We start from the raw sequence: 24935 nt of genomic DNA on the forward strand, positions 1-24935 counted from the left end.
TTTAGGACACAACTGGGCAACCTATGAGCCTCTATGGTATACTGCTTTTCTAAAGATAAAGACACCTTATATTATTTATATTCATTTTTTTAACATCTTTATTGGAGTATAATTGCTTTACAATGGTGTGTTAGTTTCTGCTTTATAACAAAGTGAATCAGTTATACATATACATATATCCCCATATCCCCTCCCTCTTGCGTCTCCCTCCCTCCCACCCTCCCTATCCCACCCCTCTAGGTGGTCACAAAACACCGAGCTGATCTCCGTGTGCTATGCAGCTGCTTCCCACTAGCTATATCTATAGCACCATGTTCTATAAAATGGTAATTACCAGATAAAATATAAACTACCTGAAGTGTTTTTTAGTTCTTAGAACCCACAGGAAATGGTATTTAATTTCACTGAAGTACAAAATCTGTTTATTTGTCTAAGAATATACTTCATGGTTGAAAACATTATGTGGCATATGCTACTTCTTACCCCTGAACACACTTCACAGCTAAGTAAGCTGATGCCCATGAGAAGCATACCAGCTGATAGTATAGGCAGGAAAAGACCCCGGATATTCTGATTTCCCTAGTCGAGTGTTGTTTCCTATAAAATGGTAGCAAAAAGTGAGTATTGTTACAATGGCCAAAGAATTATTTTAAATGTTTTTCTTACTAAAAATGAAATTAATTACAAGAAATCAGAAACATCAGGTATAACTTTCCTTAATTTTTCAAGGATAAGTAAGAGTTATATGCTGGGTTTCCAGGAATCAGACTGAATAGAGATTGGAAAACAGGAGATGTATTAGCAAGTGCCTCAGGAATAACACCTGTGAGGGTAAAGGACGCAGGATTGCTGGGAGGGAGATATTGAACTGATGATGCAGTTTGATGGAGGCCTCAGCTGATCCTGTAGGTTGCTGTGGTGCTGGAATTGTCCTCTGTGTTGTCCCAAATGAGGTGGGAGGGGAGGGGCTGTTCTGTTGTCTCTGATGCAGGCTGCTCCTAGGAAGTAAGGTGTAACCTTGGGTGAGCAACTTCCTTGCTGAGAGCAATTTCTGGAGAGATGTAGGTTTTCTTACAGTTTCAGTATTTTATTACTCGATGGAACCTATTTGTTTGGCCTTGGAAAGATTCTCTTTCTATTTTCAACCTGTGTTTTCTTCTTCTGTAAAATGCGGGAGGAGAGGTGAGGAATCAGAGCTAGGAAATATGTAGACGGAAGCGGATACCCTGTAAGATCACATCAGTTGTACAATTTTAATAATTTACTGTATGAGAGTTTTGCTGGGTAAAAGCCTCTTGAATTCCATTTGTTTTCAGTTTTTTCTTTCCTAGTAAATATTTGAGGGAAAATGTAAAATTTGCCTTTAAAAAAAAGAAATCTCAAAAAGTTAAACTAGAGGCTCTTAAAAAGACTGAGGCAGAGAAAAGCATACAGTTTTGCTTTGGGGAAAGCTTGGATGCTGCTATGGCTACTGGTTTGGGGGCTTTCTAGAACATTCACTATGAGAGTCAACCCTTTTCTTTTCCCATTCCCACTATCTGCTTTAATCACTTGACTGCAGAACTCAAACTCAAACAAAGAAGCTATTGAAAAGTAAAATAAAGCCACATGAGAAAAAGCAAGATTTTAAAAACTGGAATTCTCTTAGCTTGAGGTGCTGTATTACCAGAGGTTCTCTTGTGCACAGATGGACACTGGGAGGAACTGGCCTATGAAAGACCAGTTTCCTAACCTCTGAAATATTTGATTTCAAATCAGAATCTTTGTCTGACCCTTACATACATGGTGTGAGAAGCCAGTATCTTAAGACTGGTCCCAGCTCAATGGGCTTCTGGAACATTTATTCCTTCACCTTGTGGATTCCCACATCTGACCAAGAATGCTTCCTTAAGAGTAATAAGTGCAAACAATTCTTTTAGTGCCATAAGCACAAGTGCATACAAATTTTCAGCTCTTCAGAACTGTGGGAGCAGTGGCAAGGTGCAGAAAGTTCAGAGCTCATTTAAATTTGCATTAGAAATGATACCATTACCTAATATATGTTTCCAACCAATATTTGATAACTTTATTAAGATCAGTTTTTATTCTTTGAGTCTTGAATGTTATATTTCATTCCTTCCATTTCTATGAATTTCTGCAGAAGGACTAGTTTTTATGTATCCCTATAATTCCCACAGTGCTGTGTAAATGACTTCGTATAACAGTTGTTACTAAATATGGGTTGAAAGCACAGAGGTGGTTTCTTGATCTACAAGCAGATGATCTTTTATATAAAGTTTGTTGATTAGTAATTCCACTGGATTATCCAAATCAGCAGGTCAGTAAGATTGTGCAGACATGGTCAAAACATGGCCTTTAAGTTCAAGATGGTACGTATGAGGAATACAGAATTGTGTTTTTAGGGAGGATTTTACAAGGCAAAAAATAGCTTGAGGGCTTCCCTGGTGGCTCAGTGGTTGAGAGTCCGCCTGCCGATGCAGAGGACACGGGTTCGTGCCCCCATCCGGGAAGATCCCACATGCTGCGGAGCGGCTGGGCCTGTGAGCCATGGACACTGAGCCTGCGCCTCCGGAGCCTGTGCTCCACAACGGGAGAGGCCACAGCAGTGAGAGGCCCGCATACCGAAAAAAAAAAAAAAAAAAAAGGAAAAAAAAAATAGCTTGATTATCAGAGCTATAGTAATAATCCAGAAGGGACCTGACAAAGAGTTGGTGGAAGAATTTTGAATGATGGAGTACAAAAGGTACTCTAGCTTTTAGAAAGGTTTCCTACAGTAATATGAAAAATAAAAAATCCATTGCTTTTTTTTTAAAGTATAGTTAATTTACAATAGTGTGTTAATTTCAAGTGTATAGCAAAGTGATTCAGTTTTTTTTAGATTATTTTCCATTATAGGTTATTACAAGATATTAAATATGATTCTCTGTGTTATACAGTAAATCCTTGTTGCTTACATACTTCATGTATAGTAGTTTGTATCTGTTAATCCTACACTCCTAATCTGTCCCTCCCTCCCTCCCTCTCCCCTTCGGTAACTATAAGTTTGTTTTCTATGTCTGTGAGTCTGTTTCTGTCCTGTATATAGATTCATGTGTATTATTTTGAGATTCCACATATAAGTGATATCTTGTAGTATTTGTCTTTTTCTGTCTGGCTTACTTCACTAAGTATAATATTCTCTAGGTCAGCCATAAAAAAAAATGAAATGTTGCCATTTGCAGCAATATGGATGGACTAGAAGATCCCTCACTTTTTCAGATTTATGTCACCCAATTTTTCCTTAATTCCTAACATCTTAGAGGTTTCTACAACAAAATGCCCTATCTTTTCTTCCAGGATCTTTCTCATCTGAGTCAAGTCTTTTGGGTGGTCTGGGGTAACTTGTAAAAGATTAAAGCAAATGAGCTCACAGTGTCCTGGGAAAGTCACTGGTCTGCAGAGAAGGAAGCTGTGTGATGCCTTAAGCTCATCTCAAAGGAGTTCTCTAGCCCCAGATCAGAGTCTGCTTTTCCTGCAGTCTCATCTCTCTGATGTCCTTGGTGTCAAAATGTACTCTGAGATGTTCACAACTATTTCAGATTTCTGGACTTCATAGCCATATCTCATTTGAGAAGTGAGAGAAGGCTGTAGGAGGCTGTAAGGGTCTTAAGGTTCCCTGCTCACTTTTGCTCTTAGGACGTTTTCATAGCTGCCCTGTGGCAGTCACTAGTCCAGTCACCTCCACATCGTATCTCATCTTGTAAAGTGTGTGAAAACCACATGAAAAATGGGCTGGCTGGATAGATTTAGATAAACTAAGGGCCTTCCCTTAGCTCCTAAAAGACAGAACCAGAATTTGAACCCGGTTTGATTTTATGATCATAATTCCAGTTATTTTCTTCCTCCAGAGAAAGAACTTTTCTTTCTAATCTCACAAATCTTACAGTGTCATACTTCCCTCAGGTTCAAATTTGAGTTACAAAACACTATTTAGTTTCCTCTAACTTAATGTACTCCTCTTTCAAATGTAAAATGGTATTTTTTAATAGAACTAATTAGCATTTTAATAGAACTATAATGGCAATAATTGTCAGTATCTTTGGAAAAGTTTGGCTTATATTTTAAGTGGTCTTATTTTTTAAACTTTTACTTATTTTTAGTTTTATTGAGATATAACATATATATATATAACTGTACATATTTAATTTATACAAATCTACTAAGTTTAGATATATGCATACACCCATGAAACCATCACCATGATCAAAGTCATAGACATATAAGAAGGTTGTTTTAACAATACTTCCTATTGAATGGTATTCAGCTCAGTCTTGGGGCAGATCTATAGGAGCTCAGCAGATTAATATCAATAACCCATATTTCCACAGTGCTGACTCCTGACCCCTCACCCTGCTGCACTTCCATGTGGATAATCTCTTTAATCCTCAGAACCACACCATAAAGTTGGTACGATGATCATCTCCACTTTACAGATGAGAAAACCAAGAAACAGAGAGCATATATACCCTCTCAAGTGAATGTATAGTTATCCACTACTGCATAACAAATTACCCCCAAAATGTAACAACATAAAACAGCCATTTATTTTTTTCAACAGCTTCTGAAGGTCAGGAATACAGGAGTGATTTAGCCAGGCAGTTCTGGCTCAAGACATGACTCCTGGCTTCCTCCAGAGTGAATGATCTGAGAGAGAAAGAGAGAGAGAGAGACAGGGAAAGAGAGACAGAGAGAGAAATCTCATTTAACCTAATTTTGGAAGTGACATACCATCACTTCCGTTGCATTCTTTGGTCACCAGACCAACCCTGGTGAAATGTGGCAGGAAACTCCAATAAGGATGTGAAGATCTGAGGAGGGAATCAGTGGGAGGTATCTTAGATACTGACTGTGACATTTATTCACTACCAAGTGGCAGAACTGGATAGTGAACCCAGGCAGTTTGACCTCAGTGTTTGGGCTCTTTACCACTATGAGCAGATACTGACACACCATTGTAAAGCAATTATACTCTAATAAAGATGTTAAAAAAATTTTTAAAAATAACTGCAGAACACGTCATTGTGAATGTTCACTATTTTCCTAAAGGTGGAGGTTGTGGATACTTGTGGCGGCCATCCAGTGACAATTGCTCGTTAAAGGACACCTGAAAATGTGAAGGAAATTAGAATATTTATCAAGGGCTATGGACACTACATTTCCAAATAGTCCAGAGTATATATAGGCCATTGCCTATATAAAGAGATGCTAAAGAGAAGCAGAATGAGAAATCATTTGACTTAAACTCTTTGCACTTCAAAATATTATCTTTGCTCTTCTGTTTGTCCACCTCTCCTCCTCAACAAATCTCTCAAATTTGTCAAGTATCATGGTGAGAAATCTCTACAGAGAGCTTTATTTCTTAAAATTGTAGCTTTAAAAATAAAATCTCTACTGTAGATTTCCTATCAGTCACGTTTAGTGCTAACATTTTTTAAAATGCTGTAAAAGTTTTTGAATATCACCGTGCCCTGTTCAGGGCACTAACTAATTTGGTGAGGGAATTTCCACTTGAAAAATCTTTCTGTTGTCAGTATGACATATAAATTCAATTGTCAGCAAGCTGTGTCAGAACAGATTTCTAGTCATAGTTGGCCACAAAGCAGAGATTTATTGAAAATGCTTGATGATATCGCTCTCTGAGCTGTTTTACATAAACAGAGCAGTGCTGTGAATGCCTTGAATTGTATTGTGAGGGTGTGTGTATGTGTCTGTGTTTCTGGCTCTCAAAACTGACATGTAGAGGGAAAATACCAAAATGCACTTCAATACACAGTGTTGGATCCAACTTATTTCCAAATGATTAGTTTCGCAACAACAGTTTTATAAGTAAGGGTAGATGTCTGTGCCATTTTAGAAATGAATCATGGATCAAAATACTTCAAAACCAAAGCTTTGGAATACTGACTATTCTATTTTATGTCAGGGTATAGAAGAATGAGAATTTCTGATGTGCAGAGACATACAACCGATTTATTATTTTTTTAAAGAACTTTTATTATCTGCAAACCTTTTGTACCCAGGTCAGTAGTCAAAATGCAAAACTCATGAAAAGTAAAATTTCTTTTCTGGAACTGGAATATAAATTTAGTCTCTTGGGTTGTCTCAGCTTTCTAACTTACACAGAATCTGTGGATTGCCAAATTATGTTTCTCTATTCAAATTTATTCAGCTCGAAACAGGAGATATTTATGACATTTTTTTCTAAATGTATTCTAAAAGATTGGTTAAATTCACATAACAATATTGATTAGAAAGGTGCGCAGTTTGTCAGGTGGGTGCCTTCTGCATCTAAGGGAGACTATCATTGTCACATTTATTTATGAGTAAAAATTGTCAACACAGGAAAGGCTTTGCAATTTGGCAGTCAACCTTAATGACTATGCAGTGATCTCATTTTGATCAGTAAGATGTGTGAATTCATTAAATTAACTGCTTCAGAGACTGAGATTTTGAGCTATATGAATACAGGCTTTACGTTATTATATGACTCTTATTTACAAATATATTCAAATCTATTATTATTATTATTACTATAGTAGCATAGTAACTATACACATCAGGAGACTAAATAATACATCAAACCATGTAAAAAATCTCCAATGGGTTAAAATGAAAGATTTCTAAATATAGAAAATCTTTCTTATTAACTCACTTGAAAAATATGAAGTATCTCCAGCACCATACTTTGACAGACACAAAGACTATAAAATTATAACCTTTTCCTTTGGGGAATTTATAATTATTTTGGCTAGTATCTGATTTGAATTTCTGATTCTTTTTAAAAGTTTCCTTGTCATTTTATTTCTTTTCCCTTTTGTAAAGTCTGTTCATATGTTTGTATAGCCACAATTTACTTTTTATAAGATATTTTGTAGATTATAAAGCGTCTTCATTTATGATGCTATATATCATTTAATAATCTCAGTTTTTCATTTGAGTCCTCCCAAAAATAATTTAGAAAAGCTTTGTATCACCACACACAGTTTTAACTTAACATTTACAATATTATAAGTTAAGTATCTGTGAAATATGTAATTTTTCTAGTATTCCACTCCTTCAAATAAAGCCAGAAGTATAAAAATACCATAGCAATATGATACCTACATCATCCATTTACAAAATACATGAGGAAGCTCTCTTTTACAGAGAAAAGTTGTATCACTCATTTTTTCCTTGAACTAGTACCTACAATTCACTTTCCCCACAGAATAATATACAATTGTCATCTGTTTTTATGACTATCTTTTGTCGATCATCTATCTTATTTCTTTGAAACATAATATTTTTATAAACTGAGATGTTAGACTTATATTATAACCTTATGTGACTACAAGTTTTTAACTGCTAATTATTTTTCTTCTCAGTGTGTTAACATTACAATTAGTATTTCTGCACAATTGTATATAAAATAAGATTGTGTTAGAATTCTATCACTTAATGACATGAAAGACACTTCTTTTGTGCAACTAATGCATGTATTCATGGATGAACATTACTTACTGCATAAATTCTATTCCGATGTTTTCTCTTATTGATCTAAACATTGCAAAACCTTGTTTGCATTAAGTATGAGCAAGTGCAATAACAATGAGATTTTTATAGCAATCATTCAAAGATTCAAACTCCTTCCAAATTACATGCCAGAATTATTCTGTGAACTCTCATACAAAGTTACTTTTAATAGTATTTCAGTAAACAACTAGATAATGTCTTCCTTCAATTTTTCTGGAAGTAAAAGTTTTAGAAACTACCTAAATTTCAAAGGTATTTATTACTCATTCAAGTTACTTACTTTCTAACTTTCTAGGAGATACAACAGTAAAAAGCTTTACTAAGACTTAGAAAGTAATTATAAAATACATATGCAGATTTTTTTCACTTAGAGGTACTTTGTGTAATACAATATACTAAGACAGGATTGGAAACATTGAAATATCACTTATATCTTTACTAACATAATTTTTTGAAAAAATGTTTTATCCCATTAAATGATTAATATGTATTTTTATTCGATTCAGATAAAACAACCATTACTTAACCCACTTAAAAAAGAGTTAGTCTTCATTGTCAAACCAGTCAGTCAAAACTTTTTATCTGAAAAAAACCCAACTTCATTTTTCAATTAAACATGTTAATAGGCACTTTAAGAAATGTTATAAATAAACTGAAAAATAAATTCTCAAATGCAGTTTTAAGAGCCAGTTTACTAGAAGCAGTCTTTTTATTTTAAAGTGTTATGTATTTAATGTAATTAATCTGCATTTTTAAGTTAAAATGTTTTTTAAATCTGTTTCTAACTAACAATAGTGCAAGATAATCTGTATCTTGATGATGAAATTACTTTCGTAAGAGGGATGTGATTTAAAAAAAAAAGATTTTCCTTTGGTAAATGTACACTGCTGTGCATGCTGAGCTCCAGCAATTGACATTAGGGTATAATTAAATAAAAAATCAAGTATATAACAGAAATAACTTCATTAATTTTATACACAGGAATATACTGTTGAAATTGATCATTCCAGTAGCTAGCTTAATTTTTATTTTTAGTTAATAAGGGGTAGGGAATACTAAACATTTTATAAGATGGAGATTGACTACACTTAGAGTAAATATTTCATAATATGATATAATTGAACAGATATTTGAATAATGGAATGGAACAGTGCTCACTAAACCTAGAAAATATTGTGTAAGATATCATCTGTGGGTTTAAGTCAATATAACTTAAAACATGTTTGGTATTCACAGAAAACATTCAGTTGCATTTAAATTAATGTGTCACTAAGTTGTACTAGTATTTTGGCTGTTTGAAAGTATTTTCTTTCTATTTAAATATAAGTCCTTTGTGTGATTATTTAGACTATAACTTGCTATTCTCTCCAGACTATAGATCTCCAAAGCATTACATTCTTTCACGGAATTAATAGAAAATTCCCATTTTCTTAGCCCATCTATATAATATATTCCATTTCTGAACAACACAGTATTTCTAATCTTATCATTCTTGCCTAGGAGAAAGACTAAAACAAAAACTAAACTAAACTAAATAAAAACCAGGAAGCCTTAAGATGGCTTTATGATGGCTAATGAATCATTTCCTTGTTTGAAACCATGAAAAGTTTTAAACCTCAGGGTAATGCTCCCTGGTAAGATTCTTAAAGAGTGAGTTGTCTCTTTTGAGGCAAGAAAGGGACTTTCTGAAAAGAGAGGTAAGTAAAGGAGCCTACATGGTACTGTGAAGAACGTGCATGGATTTGAAGATGTGAAAATGTAGCTGTTTGCTTTTTGCTTGTTAGGTGGTTACATAGAATTATACATACTAACGATAACATCTTTGTTTTGCAGCTGTCGTGAGTGCCATCCCTGTGCCAACCCTAGAAAGTGCCCAGTACCCAGGAATCCTTCCATCGCCCACGTGTGCATACCCCCATCCGCAGTTCACCCTCCGGCCTGTGCCGTTCCCTACACTGTCAGTGGACCGAGGTTTCGGAGCTGGAAAAAGTTAGTGTATTGCATTTTCCTTTCTTTTTACTAAGAACAAACGAATAATACCAAGGATGTCTTGTCAAGTGTGTAGCATTTTGGTGTTCTTATCCTTTGGAAAGATTGATATACTTATGACCTGGGTACTAGAATTTTCTTTTCCAGCATCGTCTGTTTTTTTTGGACCCTATGTACATGCTTTTGGATTGATTTTCTAGGAGTCTTTCCATAGTCCATTGCGCTGACAGTATGGGGAGTCGTGGGGAAACAAAGATTAACTGCTTCAGTAAAACAGTGATATGATGGGTGCTTGAAATTAATTTGTTCTGTTAACTGGGAAGTTAATAAGCAAGTGACTGTCCTCCAACATTCTTATTTAAGTGTATGTTGGTTATAACTAAAGATGTCTCATTGATTTTCCTTATGAACCAATAACTGTATGAAAGCTCTCTTTATTAAATCAGTTCAGCAATACATTTTCATCTTTAAGAAATAGTTGCTGGAAATGAAAAATTCCCAGAGTGGTATTTCATCTGTTTTTATGTATGTATTTTTCCAGTTTTAATGAGATATAATTGACATTTAACATTGTATAAATTTAAGGTGTACAAAGTGTTGATTTGATACACTTATGTGTTGCAAAATGATTACCACCATAACCTTAGCCAACATCCCCATCATGTCACATAATAAGCATTTCTTTTTTGTAATAAAAATAATTAAGAGCTACTCTCTTAGCAACTTTCAAGTGTATAACACAGTATCATTAACTATAATCACTATGCTGTACATTAGATCCCCAGAATTTATTCATCTTATAAGTAGAAGTTGGTACTCTGACCAATATCTCCCTTCTTCTCTCAACCCCTAGTCCCTGGTGAACATAATTCTAGTTTCTATTTCTATGAGTTTGGCTTTTTTAGATTCCACATAAAAGTGATGTTATATAATGTATGTCTTTCTCTGTCTGACTTATCTCATTCAGCATGATGTCCTCAAGGTCTATCCATGTTGTTGCAAATGGCTGGATGTCCTTCTTTCTCATGGCTGAATAATATAGATAGATAGATAGATAGATAGATAGATAGATAGATAGATAGATAGATGTTAGAGATGTAGCTGTAGATATAGATATAAATATAGACAGATATATATCTCACATCTTCTTTACACATTCATCCTGGACAAAAACTTAGCTTTTTCATTGTTTTGGCTATTGTGAATAATGCTGCAAAAAGCACAGGAGTGCAGATATCTCTTTGATATCCTGATTGCCTTTGGCTACACCCAGAAGTGGGATGACTGGATCATATGATTGTTCAATTTTTAATTTCCTAAGGAACTTCCATACTGTTTTATATAGTGGCTGCACCCATTTATATTCCTGCTAACAGTGCAAAAGTGTTTTCCTTTCTCCACATCCTTGCCAAGACTTGTTATCTCTTGTTTTTTTTTATTTTAGCCATTCTAATAGATGTGAGGTGGTATCTCATTGTGGTTTTGATTTGCATTTCCCTAATGATTAGTGATGTTGAGCACCTTTTCATGTATCTGTTGGTCTTTTATATTCCCTCTTTGGAATAATATCCATTCAGTTCCTCTGCCCATTTTTTAATCACATTGTCTTTTTGCTATTGAGTTGTATGTGTTCTTTATATATTTTGTATATTAACCACTTATCAGATGTTTGATTTGTAAGAATTTTCTCCCCTTACCTTTTCATTTTCTTTCTGTGTAGAAGCTGTTTAATTTGATGTAGTTCCACTTGCTTACTTTTGCTCTTGTTAACTTTGCTTTTGGTGTCCAATCAAAAAAAAAAAATCATTGCCAAGACCAATATCTAAGTTTTCTTTCAGGAGTTTTACAGTTCCAGGTCTTATGTTCAAGTCTTTAATCCATTTTGAGTTTATTTTTGCAGATGGTACCAGATAGGGGTTCAGTTTTATTCTTTCACATGTGACTATCCAGTTTTCCCACCACCATTTATTGAAGAGACTATTCTTTCCCCATGATATATTATTGGATTCCTTGTTAAACATTAGTTGATTTTTATATGTGGAGATTTATTTGGGCTCTCAATTCTGTTCCATTGGTCTGTGTCTGTTTTATGCTAATACTATACTATTTTAATTACTATAGTTTTGTGGGATAGCTTGAAATCAGGAACTATGATGCCTCCAGCTTTGTCCTTAGGATTGCTTTCAGCTATTCAGAATTTCATACAAATTTTAGGATTTTTTTTCTATTTCTGTAAAAATGACATTGGAATTACAGTAGGGATTGCATTGAATATATAGATGGCTTTGGGTAGTAATTGTAACAATATTAATTCTTCCAATCCATGAACACAGTCTATCTTTCCATCTTTTGTAGCTTGTTCAATTTCTTTCATCAAAGTCTTCTTTCATCAATTTCTTTCATCAAATATTAATTCTTCCAATCCATAAACACAGTCTATCTTTCCATCTTTTGTAGCTTGTTCAATTTCTTTCATCAAAGTCTTGTAGTGTTCAGTGTAGAGCTCTTTCGCCTCCTTGGTTAAATTTATTCCTAACTATTTTGTTCTTTTTGATGCTATTGTAAATGAGATTGTTTTCTTAATTTCTCTTTCTGATAGTTTGCTGTTAGCATATAAAAATGCAACTGATTTTTGTATATTGATTTTGTATCCTGAGAGTAATATTTCATTTGTTTCAAGGAATGTAGGAATGGATAAAGACTCTCAAGCTATTATATGTACCCTGGTGATTTTTCCTGTGCCATTTGGCTTTTTTTTTTTTCTTCAAGCACAGCATTTTAAAATCGATTTTATGGAATTCTTCTCCTTGTTACGAATGGCCGACTCAGCAGCTCCTGTGAGATAGGATATTTCGTAATAGATAAGATGGTAACAGCAATAAAATATATTTGTGGGGTAGCTATATTTTTTCCAACTCAACAGGGACAGCCTAAGAAATCATAAATCGTCTAGATGTAACAAGGTTAGAATTAAAAGGCATTAGGAATCTACCAAGAGATAATTATATTTATTTTTCTTTTTCTCACTGCACATCATGTCTAGAGAATAGAGTTGTGTGCAAAAACTCGAAGAAAAAAGCCCCCCAAACCATACTGAAGAAATTTAAATACGAAAGGTGCGAGAAGTCCAACAACCCAAAATTTCCGAATCCCCAGACAACTAGGACGATGATTCCAGTCAAAGAATTCAGAACCCACAAGTCCCTTTTTCAACTTCTGAAATGAACTGTCCCCAACAGAAAAGAGAGGTTTATAGTTTTAGTTTGGTTTTCTTCTCATTGGTTCGTTACTGCTTTCTTTTGATTTCATTTATATTCTCTAACTTTAAAAGGAAGTGTAAGAATGGCTTTTATCTGTTCATTCCAACAAGACTGAGACAGCCAAAGTTCACTACTTTGTTTAAAACCAGCAATTAACTATTTTATTCATGGGTGTTCCTGTAGATTCTTTTCCATTTTTAAAAGCATCATCTCCTTCGGAAAATCCAGCATCCCATTTACTCTTTGATTCCAAAAGTTAAATTTCAATGAAAAAAAAACAATAAATGAGCTAGTATAAAATTTGTTTTCATCTGTGGTTAAGGACCACAGATTTGTTATATCTGTGATTAGTCTCATGGACCACTCTGGTGCAAAATTTTGATTGTGGGGAGGCTGGGCATATCTGGGGTCAGAGGGTAAATCTCTGTATGTTCCACTCAATTTTGCTATGAACCTAAAAACTTCTCTAAAAAGTAAGGTCTATTAGAAAGAAAGAAAGAAAAAAAAGAGAGAGAAGGAAGGGAGGGAGGGAAGGAAGAAGGAAGGGAGAAAAATTTAGTCTCCTTAGTAGATTTTTTATTTTGTTAATTTATTTAAAAGTAAGGATTATTAAACAAATTTAATTATGTAACTATTACATAATATATAATACAAACATAAAATAGATAATGTAACTATTATAGAAAGTTATGCAAATAAAAGATTCTTAACAGAATTCTTAGTTTAATAATTCTTGACTCTCATCTAAAATCAAAAGGCATAGGCATTCTACTCCTGGCCAAGATTTCACATGTTTTTAAAATATATACTCAGTCATTCTTCAAGTTTTATTTTATTTATTTTATTTTATTTTTTTGCAGTACGCAGGCCTCTCACTGCTGTGGCCTCTCCCGTTGTGGAGCACAGGCTTCGGACGCACAGGCCCAGCGGCCATGTCTCACGGGCCCAGCCGCTCCGTGGCATCTAGGATCCTCCCAGACCAGGGCACGAACCCATGTCCCGGGCATCGGCAGGCGGACTCTCAACCGCTGTGCCAGCAGGGAAGCCCTTCAAGTATTTTTTGACCAAAGCTAAGTGAAATGCAAAAGGTATAGGAACTAATACGTGTTTCTAAGTGCTTGCTTAGAAAAGAAAAAAAAAAAACAACGCATCCTCTTTTCTAGGAAACGAAATATGCTCTAAATCACTGTCAGAAACAGTTAACTTCCAGTCATTCAGTATCAGTTTCTAAATGGCTTGGAGAACACTAAACATCCCTGTTCTCTGTCAAGCAGAAAACATTTCATGCCTCTGGCTGGAGATGTCTTATTAGTCACCTTGAAAAACAGTGAAAGGCACACACAGGAAAAGAAGCATTTGACTGTGTGAAATGGGGCAACTCTCCTTCCTCAAAAGTTATCAGGCGGGCTTCCCTGGTGGCGCAGTGGTTGAGAGTCCGCCTGCCAATGGAGGGGACGCCGGTTCGTGCCCCGGTCCGGGAGGATCCCACGTGCCGCGGAGCAGCTGGGCCCGTGAGCCATGGCCGCTGAGCCTGCGCGTCCGGAGCCTGTGCTCCGCAACGGGAGAGGCCACAACAGTGAGAGGCCCGCGTACCGCAAAAAAAAAAAAAAAAAAAAGTTATCAGAAAGACCTTTGACTTTGAGAGATGAATCGCTAAAACTCTGAAACTCTGCCCCCGAAGACTGCTGCTTTCTGAAGACACAAATAAAGCTGAATTTCTCCCCTCCCATAAGGAAAGGAAAGATATAGGTTAAAGTACATTTGCATAACACATATTTGGTGATCCATGGATAAAGCTTTATACAGTCATGATGGACACATCTTTCCTCTTCCTACTAATGCACTGCAGTTCTGCTCTTAGCCTCAATAGGCAAAGTAACTGGCCTTTGGGGAACAAGGAAAAGTGCTATCTTTTGAAAACTTCAAATAATCATCTTGAGGCCTCATTTCTACAAATCAGTATAAAATCAGTGCCCCCATTTCCTCATCTTTGAAACAGGTACTAGAGAAAAGTAGATGATTTCCACTATTGTGTTCAGTGTCGGCATGCATGGTCTTAGTGAGAAAGCTGGTCAACTTTATCCACGTTATTTTTCCGCCCCACCTCTCCGCCAAATTGGAAATCAATTAACAAATGGAACTTGCCCTAAATAAGATCAGCACAGTAGAGTTCATGAATTTTTCTCTAGGGTCTTTTAAAAAAAATCTGAACTGTGAGGAATTGGGGTTACTTAGGATTATTGCATGATATTGTCCTTCTGAGATTAATGAGTGAATTTGGTTCCTAAAAATGTTCGAGTCTTGAAGTGTCTTTGCTTAGAGTTATTAGTGTGCTGTATTTCTTTCAAATATTGCAATGTTAGATAGAAGAAAAATCCTCATTTCCATTTTGGCAATATTTTTGCCAGTTACTCCATAGCAATTATGTATGTGTTGACATTAATTATTATAAAGTGCCTTGAGATTTGACTCTGCTGTGTAATTGTATGCTATTTGTACAATGAATTCCTACTATTTCATCATTTGAAAAGGAGTGCCTTGCCAGTACATATTTGATTCTCACTTTAGTGTCTGAATTGCAGTGAAGCTGCACTTCATGGGTGAAAGGAGGTTTTCTTTGCTTTTAGAGCTCTTAGTACAGCTAAATGTCATGTCACAGAGCAAATCTGTTTCACATAGGTGTCCTGAAGCTGGCACCTGAACTGGCCAAATGGGCTCATCTGAAATGAGAGCTTTTCCAGTGGAGCAGTTGCTGTTGTGTTTGTCTGAGAATTTTTTCACTGCCTTAGATGTCAGCCATTTCTAAAAGGCATTTTTTTGTTTGTTTGTTCTATGTAAAATATAAGCATTATGAATTGTCTATGGAAAACCTGTACCTTGTCCATTGTATTAGGTATTAAGCAAAATTAACGTTTTGAACAAAACAAAAACAGTCCGTTATGCATTACTGATACATTCAGTGTTGAGGCTGGACCCTCCCATTCCACCTAGCACATTGCATTAGGCACGTTCCTTTTCACTATGTGGTACTAAGTATTGATTTTGCTAAAGAGCTGGTCCATTGGTATCAAGCCACCATTACTTCTCTCAAAGTCAAGAACCACATTGTGATGTTCCCAGTGGGAATCTTGGTGGCCAACTGAAAACTTGGGAATGGAGGATGACACATGCACAGCATTTTTATTTTCAAATATGCTGAAGAGAAGAAAATGGGAGTGCCCCCCCTAAAATTCACCGAAGTCAACAGAATTCATGTGAAGCCTGAGGTTTTAAAGTAACTAAATTTCAGAAGACTAAAAAAATTGCATGTACGTTTTATTAAACCTATGATCACAATAATATTTTAACTTAGATCTCTTTGATTTCAAAAATGTAGAAGAAGTAGAAAAAGAAAATATGAAGGAAGGAATGAAGAAAAGAAAGACATCACAAAATATTATTATTTCTGTAATAACTAAAGCAGTTTTCAAAATATGATATGGATTTACTGCAGTCCATCTTCAATAGAGAAAATTACAGCAGATTTCTGAGGAAAATTGTGAACTTTCTTTTCTTGGAGAGACATTTTTAATATGATGATATGGACCCTTTAATAAAAACCAGCCCTTTGGTAATAAAGAAGGACCTCGTTGTAGGTTCCTGCAGCTGCCTCTCTGATCTAGATCTGAGAGATACTGTATTTTTATTTGGACAACTGACCGTTGGTCATTTGTTCCTTTAGACTAAATATGAGTCTAGAGTAAAACCATAATTTTCTTTGTTTCTAAAACTATACTCTCAACCACCTAATTACACCATCTTGATTGAACACACATGTTCCTCTTTCCCTTTACATTCTTAAAAGCAGTTTAGCTCCTTATACCACCTACCTGAAGCCCCATTCCCTTTTGCCTTAGAGAACCAACATCACCAAAGATTTGCCTTCATGTTTTCCTTGCAGCCCCTCACTTTAACCTTGAGATCGTACCTGCATGTGTTTCTCCTCTCCATCTTTGATAGGACTTCCTAGCCTAGAGATAAGGTACTTCTCTTCAAACTGCTCTTGCCCTCAGAGTTCTATCCAGTTTGCTAGATTACACTTTCCATATTTGAAGAAATCTTTAATCAAGTCTTTGCCCATTTTCTGGTTCCATTTGCTATGTGACTGCATCTGTCCTCGGCCAACCCTGTATCTCCTCATCTCCATCTTTGAATGGGGTAAGCCTGAAGCCCGCTCAGCAACCCAGAGGACCTCTAACCCTTTCTGAATATAGACAAATGAGTTTTAATATCAAATACCCTCTGCAGGCACATTTCACTTTTGCATATCTTTACTATGATATCTTGATCTTTTGTATCTTTAATCTCCACCCCCTTCAGCATTATCAGATTTTCTATCTCCTCTGCCCTTTGCTGAACTCACAGAGCCTCCCAGAGAGGTGTCTCAAAATTATCTCACAAACTAATTATCTTGAAATATTTCCTGCATAGAAATTCTCTTTCAAGAGTGAGAGATTATCTTCTATCACTGTATTTTTTCCACTTTACCCAATAGCACTTTTTTAAGAAATAAGTCACCAGAAGTACTCTTCTTTCATCCACACTTACACCTACTATGCAGCTCTGTTCATTTTCAATTTAACTGGGATCTGTTGACTCTGAATATGAATGAATAAAGTCACATCACAGCATCCTTAGCATGATAAACAGTATTTTAGTCAAACTAAACTGTGTTCTCTGGAGAAAAGGTGTGTTTCCACTTGCAAAACTGTCCAGATAGCCAAAGGCTGTCACAAACGGCTGTGTGAAACCTCTCTAACCATAGTAATCTGACTGAAAATTACAATGTTTGCTACCAAAGAGGAAAAATTGCAATTCTGCATTCAGGCAACTTGTTTCAGCAGGTTCATCTCTCCTATAACTTCTTAGCTGGATGTGCTTCTATTTTGTTATGGAAGATAATGATAATGGTTATTATTCGTATCATTTTATTAGCAATGCCTTGAGCACCCGGTAACTCTGATTTGTCTGACAGTTGACATGGCATGTTTAAAAAAATTGGCATATCGGCTGGTAGATAATAATGCAGCCGTAGCCGGGTTTAGTACATTGAATTTCACTGACATTGCTACTTATGAAAGGAGAAATAACTCTTTTTTTCTCGCTTTTTCACTTACGATTGCAAGGCCCAGACAATTCAGGCAATACAGTCAGTGCCGTGTATATTTTACTACTACTCTCCCTGGAAGATAGAGCCCTGTCCTACTGGGTCTATTTCTACTGTTTAAAGGGGCAGTGTTATCATATCCCTTAAATATATGAGGGTAGAGGGATGGAATGTTCTCAACGTGAAGAATGGATTAGTCAGATCCTGGCATAACTCTCTGAACTGCTCCAGGGCCCCTTCGGGTGACTTAGGGAAAGCCCACTTTGTCGCGGATTATGAATGGCTTTTTTTGTCTCCCTTGCAGCAGTGAGTGAAGGACCAGCCACCCAACAGCCGCCCATGTTGCCCCCAGCACAGCCTGAGCATCCCAGCGGTGAGGAGGCACCCAGCAGAACCATCCCCACGGCCTGTGTTCGACCAACTCATCCACTCCGCAGCTTCGCCAACCCTTTGCTACCTCCACCGATGAGTGCAATAGAACCGAAAATCCCTTATACACCGCTTTTGTCTCAGTCAGGTAAGTGCCCATTTGTTTACACTTAAAAGCTTTGTTATCCCTGGTGGCTCCACGTAAGTACAATGAGGGTTCCGAGAAGGCCTGGACGTAATGGATCTTTTTGACATTGATTATGTGCCCAGTGTGCTCGTGTCTTTCACTGATGTTTGTGGTGCAGCTTTTAAGTATTTGCCTTATAAGCAACTGGCTGGTTGTAGGCGCCTTTCATTCCTTTGGAAAGTTGTTCATTGATCCTGAACGTCAGTCCAGTACTTTTAATGTGTGCTATAGGTATGCCCACTAGGGAATACTGGAAAAGTTCTTCTGTCTGCCACATGAGTTGTAGGATTTAAAGCTAGACCCCAAGACTAGAGTAAAAGGTACAGAAGTCTGCAAAATCACTTTTTAGAGAAATGCATGTAAATCTCATAATTCTGCTTTGTTCTTTTCATTAGTCATCTTGCAGGGGTTCTTATTTTAGAGTTCCAAGGCCAGAAAGGCATATCAGACCAGTGTAGTGTCTAACTTCCTAATTTTAGAAATAGAGAAACCACAACTTAGATAGATAGGAAGTAACATCTCTATGTTTCCTTTCTAAGAAAGTCAAATGGCAGAGAGGAGAACCAGAGTCCCTAATTCCCAGTGCAGTGTTCATTTTATTACCTTAGCTGGTATCCAGTGAGGCTGAACCAGAGCTCCTTTTCGTTTCTGTTAGGGGTTAGGGAGATGAAGGGGGCACAGAGAGGGACAAAGGAAGAAGACGGAGGAGGAGAAGGAGGAGGAAGAGGGGGAGGGGAGGAGGAACAAATAGATAGGATGAAATATAGGTCACTAGCTAGTTAAGTAGATACATAAAGAACTACATAGTGCTCAAAATTATTTGGAATATTGGCATCATTCTTAGGTTAAAGTGCAGGGTTGCAAGGAAAACATGAAGGCGAATCTTTGGTGATGTTGGTTCTCTAAGGCAAAAGGGAATGGGGGCTTCAGGTAGATGGTACAAGGAGTTCTCTGCCACATTTCACCAGGGTTGGTCTGGTGACCAAAGAATGCAATGGAAGTGATGGTATGTCACTTCCAAAATTAGGAATAAGCTAGTAATATTCAATGGTTCCAAGTACATAGAGATGCCACCTTAATAGACACAGGCAGCTGGATGGACCAATCGGCCACTGTACAAATACATTAGAGTTAGTTTCTGTTACTCAGATCCATACCCACAGCGATTTTTAGTCACTGCATTAGTACGTAAACCTCACAGTGACTGCTTAAACTAGGAAAAATAAGACTGCAATTATGAATCTTAAATTTATAGTAACATTAAGACTATATCTTGTTCCTGGCATCATATTAATAGATTTGTGTGAATCACCTCTGGTGTTCTCACCATTCATGTAGTGTCTCATATGGATGCTCAGCTACAGGAGGGATGTGGGACTCCATCCCTTGAGATGCATGCTGCATGTTGCGCCTGGGCAGGATGGGGTCTTCTCTGACACATAGGCTCGCTGCAGGTCATGACTTCATTTCATAGGAGATGGCTCTTCTAGCCCCAAAGAAGCCCATGCTAGGATTTAAAGCAAGTCTATATTGTCCAAGCCCTTCTCCCACTCCCCACGTATATATCCCACATACACATGATGAGGAGAATCTGCTACTTGGTATTGCCCCAAAGCTATGAGGTCTTTGCTAGTTGAAACAGGGACAATTTGAAGCAAGAAAACTTATTTCATGAAATTCCTGTGTCAAGAGCATGCTGCCTGGTGATTTCTGGCTACACTCAGTTTCCCACTGAAATACCAGCCAAAGGAAATGATCTTGGAGGAGACATAGTCAGGATAGATGGCAGGTTAATTGCAACTACTAGTAATAACTAACCTTTACTGAGCATGTGCTATGTGACCTGCATGCTTCTGAAGACGTGTAGTATGGCGTATGATCCTCAAAACGTTGTGAGGTTGCTACTTTCTTAACCCCATTTCATGGATAAGGAAATTGTGACACAAAGCATCTAAGTAGCATATTTAAGTCTACACAGCTAGGGAGTGGTGCATCTTTTCCCACTTTTCTTTAACTGCAGAAAGCATGGGTTCTGAACTTTTAGGAATTCATTTGTAACTCTTAGTTTATGTCTAACTCATTTAATGACAAAAACAAAGATAATCTTTTAAAGCCTATTAAATTAAATCATTCTAAAACTGATAAAAAGAAAAAAATGTGAAACATCTGAAATAATTCTGAGTTGGGGAATACCATTTTCTCACAAGGCTTCTTTCCTCACATTGTAATAAGGAAAGATGAGAATTTTGTCAAAAGCTTTTTCTGTACCTATTGAGATGATCGTACAGTTTTTATTCTTCAGTTTTTTACTGTGGTGTATCACACTGATTGATTCGTGGGTAGGAAAAATCCTTGCATCCCTGGGATAAATCCTACTTGATCGTGGTATGTGATCCTTTTAATATGTTGTTGGATTCAATTTGCTAGTATTTTGTTGAGGATTTTTGCATCTATTGTTGGATTCAATTTGCTGGTATTTTGTTGAGGATTTTTGCATCTATATTCATCAGTGATACTGGCCTGTAATTTTCTTTTGTGTGTGTTATCTTTGTCTGATTTTGGTATCAGGGTGATGCTGGCCTCATAGAGTGAGTTCGGAAGTGTTCCTTCCTCTGCAATTTTTTTGGAATACTTTCAGAAGGATAAGTGTTAACTCTTCTCTAAATGTTTGATAGACTTCACTTGTGAAGCCATCTGGTCCTGGACTTTTGCTTGTTGAGAGTTTTTAAATTACTGATTCAATTTCAGTACTTGTAATTGGTCTGTTCATATTTTCTATTTCTTCCTGGTTCAGTCTAGGGAGATTGTACCTTTCTGAGAATTTGTCCATTTCTTCTAGAGATGTTTAACTATTTTATACTGAAAATACCAATTTTATAACACCAAGAAACTAAAGTGCTATAGTACTTTATACTGTTGACTGTTCTCTTTATTTGGAAATAAAGGTCTTTTTTTGAGGAACTATGTAATACAGAGAAGAAAGATGGAAATGATATTCATAAGTCCATTTTAAATGAAAATTTTGCTGTGGCAGTAATATTTGGTTTGGAACACAAGGTTTGGATATCAACCCATGCTCCAAGTGATCTATAATTTAAAAAATGACCCCAAAATGACCCAATGACCCTAATTTTAGAAAGAACATCTGATAATAGGCAGAACAAAGCACTTACCTTTATTATTTACTAGTTATTGTTTTCTTCTAGTTACAGTAAAACCGAAACTGCCTTAAGCAAAATCTGGCACAATGTAGCATAAATGAGTGTATTATATCTTTAAAAGATGGAAAGGAGAGTTTGTTCTTCTCTCTCTACACCTATTCTCTCAAATAATAAGCATATTTGAAGAACCGTTCTCTGTTCTAACGTCATGTGGACAAGATCTCATTTTCTTTTATTTCCATTGCACGTTTATAAGTCTTCTTTTGTTTTAATGTTGTTTTTGTTTTTAGTGGAACTATTTCTGACAAACTATCTTTTCTTTCAGATTTTCCAATATCTCTGGCTTGCATTTTCGGGGTTGATTTTATTTTTTTCATAGTAAATACCATCCTCCCCCACTCACCTGAAGCACACCCCACCATCACTTGGGAATTATTAAATGCCTTTCCCTTTTTTGTTTCTCTTCTTGTCTCCCTGTGGTTCCTGTTCATTTCATAACACCCTACCTCATGATTTTCAAATAAGTTCTCCCTGCATTGCTCCTGACACATGGTAAATAGTATGCTTTCAAGAAAGGGCTGATGTTTACCTATTCTAATAGAAAAAGAAAATTAGCAGACTGACAAATGTATTAGCTGTGACATTAACTACTTGCTTCTTAGTCTAAAAGATGAAATATTTAGAGCTTTTGACAAATTTTAATTCTAAGAAAATCATTACTGTAGTCAAACTGATTGATGAAGTAAAGTCATTCTCTTGTTGGCTTAAAAAAATACCTCAAATAATTTTACTCTGTGTTTCACAATAAAGGACTGTGTAATTACTAATGAATTTATCTTTACTTACCACAAGTAATTACTTTAGAATATGGTGACGTGAGGCATCACTGTAATTTTTAAAGATCACGCCCAACGAGAAGTTCCTTCTGGTTTGAAACCATTTACATTAGGATCAGTGAAGAAGTTCTTTCCCTCCTCAAATTCCTGTGTGTGGTTTTTCTTGGGCAGCATTATCGATCTGTGCCTCAGTTTGCCTTCCAAAAAAGGCATGCGAAGCTATGTTTGCAGCAGTTTTATGTGAGGTTTAGGGCACCACATAATATGCAGTAATGACTTCCATGGAGTTGCAGAGAATTTTGCAGTATTTCTCTAGTAAATGGTAATTAGAAAATCATCTTGTTGTCATAACGAGTGACATTCTACCTACCTGAAAACACAGATTCATTCCTTCATTTATTTTTTCCTTCCACAGTTAGAAATTTAGCTTACTAGACTCTAGGGTGTTTTATGGTGTTTCTTACAATTTCATCATCACGTCGTGATAAAGTGGTTCCATTTCTTAATGCTTCATCTCTGTGTGGTCTTTACACATATTAGGGAGGCTACACATACTGCACTTTGCAAATCACAGATGTGAACATATAAGTGATTTGGCTCAGTCCCCTTTCAGATTAAATAGAAAATGTTTGATAAGAGTGTTGGGTTTATGGCATTATAGATCTGACATAAATTCTACAAAGGGCCAAGATAGGCTGTTTTTTTGTTGTTTTGTTTTTCTTCTCTAGTGAAAATTCCTTTTAGCTGTGAACTGATCAGCTGCACTTTAAATGAACCTGGATTAGGAGACCATTTGTCTTCTGAGGCTGTAATTCTAAAGGGAAAGAACATGTGACCTCTTAAATAGTGACTTTTATATCGTAGTGCTGTTTTACAACATTAGCCCCCCTGGAGTTCTTGCGTCTTTGTAAAGCTGCATACGTGCTGTATTGTCTTCCATTTACACATTTGCATTTCTACATGTTTTAATTTATAAAAGCAAAAACCTAGAACATCCTGATCTTTTCAATCTTCTAGGGTTCAATATGTCAGTGGACATGACAAGACCAAAACTCACTTCATTGTACTGCGAAATTGAGTTTGATTTTCCTTCTACAAATTGTGGCATGTGCTTCAATTTGTCTGAGAACTGAGGACAAGGAGTGGGTGGAGGTGGCTGACAGTGGACAGAAAAGGCATTTGATTTATATTTTATGGCTGGTTGGGAAATCATGTGTTCCTGCTATAACCTGATCTTTCTGGCAGGCCTCATTCAGTAAATATACTATCACACAAAACTGCCAATAAATTACCATGATACATTAATACAATTCCTTTCCCTGAGTCACCTGTAGTCTACTGTTGGGGGTGTTCATCAGGATTCCACCTGAGTATTCCATTCTGCTGAAATGAGTCACAGGCAGAGGTCAGACATCCTTTAGCAGGTGGAACAAGAGCGTCACTTTTCAGGCCAGTCAGATCAAATAAATCACTGGCACAGTTAAGTAGGAAAGATGTGTTGATTTGATGTTTTTGGAGCGAATACCACCAATCAATTTCAGAGTGGAAAATTACACCGCCTCCTTCACATTTCATCTCATGTGTAGGCTCATCTCTCTGTGTGTTTTTGGTTTTTTGTTTGAGGTTTTTTTATTGTGGTTTTTTTTTTTTTGGTACCCCCTTGAAATTGTCTTGTCCTCATTCCCAACAGATCATTTTTTTAATAGATGAAATTTGATTTCATTTGGTCTAGTCATTCTAAATTATTACTTGGTAAATGTAATTAAGTCAAGTTTGCTTTATACATCACCAATATTTGTGACTCTGGAACCTACTTGGTGTTTTAATAAAATACTATTTCCTTTAGTATGGTGTTCCAGTATTTAAATAGAAAAAATCTCTGCTAACTGCCTCAAAGAGAGGGAAACCATTTCTAGAGGACACTTTATGAGTAAGCCATGTGACTGGTACCTCACTTATAAATGACAAAACTGAAGCCTAAAAAGGTTAAGCAGCTTGCCCAAGGTCAACAGTTGAGCTAATGGCCAAGTTTAAAGAATTCAGAGAAGTAGAACGCTGAAGAAAAATAAAGGATTTTAGTTAGCTTTTTGTTCTGTGAGTAGTTATTCTTAGATTGACTTTTTCCCTACAAGCAGGCTTCTAGGATGATTCTAGTTATTAAATATCGCTCAGAAAGAATTGTTTTATAGCAGGGAGGTTGAGTTATTTAGCTTAGTGTCTGAGTAAATGTTTTATTCCTTTATGTAGGCTAGACAGAGGAAAGGAGTTATAGCAAGATAGGAACTAGACAGGAGCTCTGGAATAACTCCTATCAAACTCACCTGTCCAACCTGCCAGATTCCTCTACAAGAGGGCAAGGAGCCAGGGAACTGACATCTATTGCTTTCAGCATCATGCACCATGGATGGCCAGGGCTTTGGAGTCCAATAATAAAAT

General features: G+C 36.3%; 1 protein-coding gene across 1 annotated transcript in view; it reads left to right on the top strand.

The window, feature by feature from the left end:
• Nucleotides 1-24935, top strand: part of DCC (DCC netrin 1 receptor) — a gene marked incomplete at both ends in the record, with an annotated part of 1188726 nt that overhangs the window by 1118482 nt on the left and 45309 nt on the right. Inside the window, 2 exons of the mRNA XM_079717018.1 lie at nt 9385-9540; nt 18251-18463. Of these exons, the coding sequence (XP_079573144.1) occupies nt 9385-9540; nt 18251-18463 (369 nt within the window). The remainder of the gene's footprint in view (nt 1-9384; nt 9541-18250; nt 18464-24935) is intronic.

Source organism: Hyperoodon ampullatus (genome assembly GCF_949752795.1).
Source record: "Hyperoodon ampullatus genome assembly, chromosome: 13".
NCBI lineage: Eukaryota > Metazoa > Chordata > Mammalia > Artiodactyla > Ziphiidae > Hyperoodon > Hyperoodon ampullatus.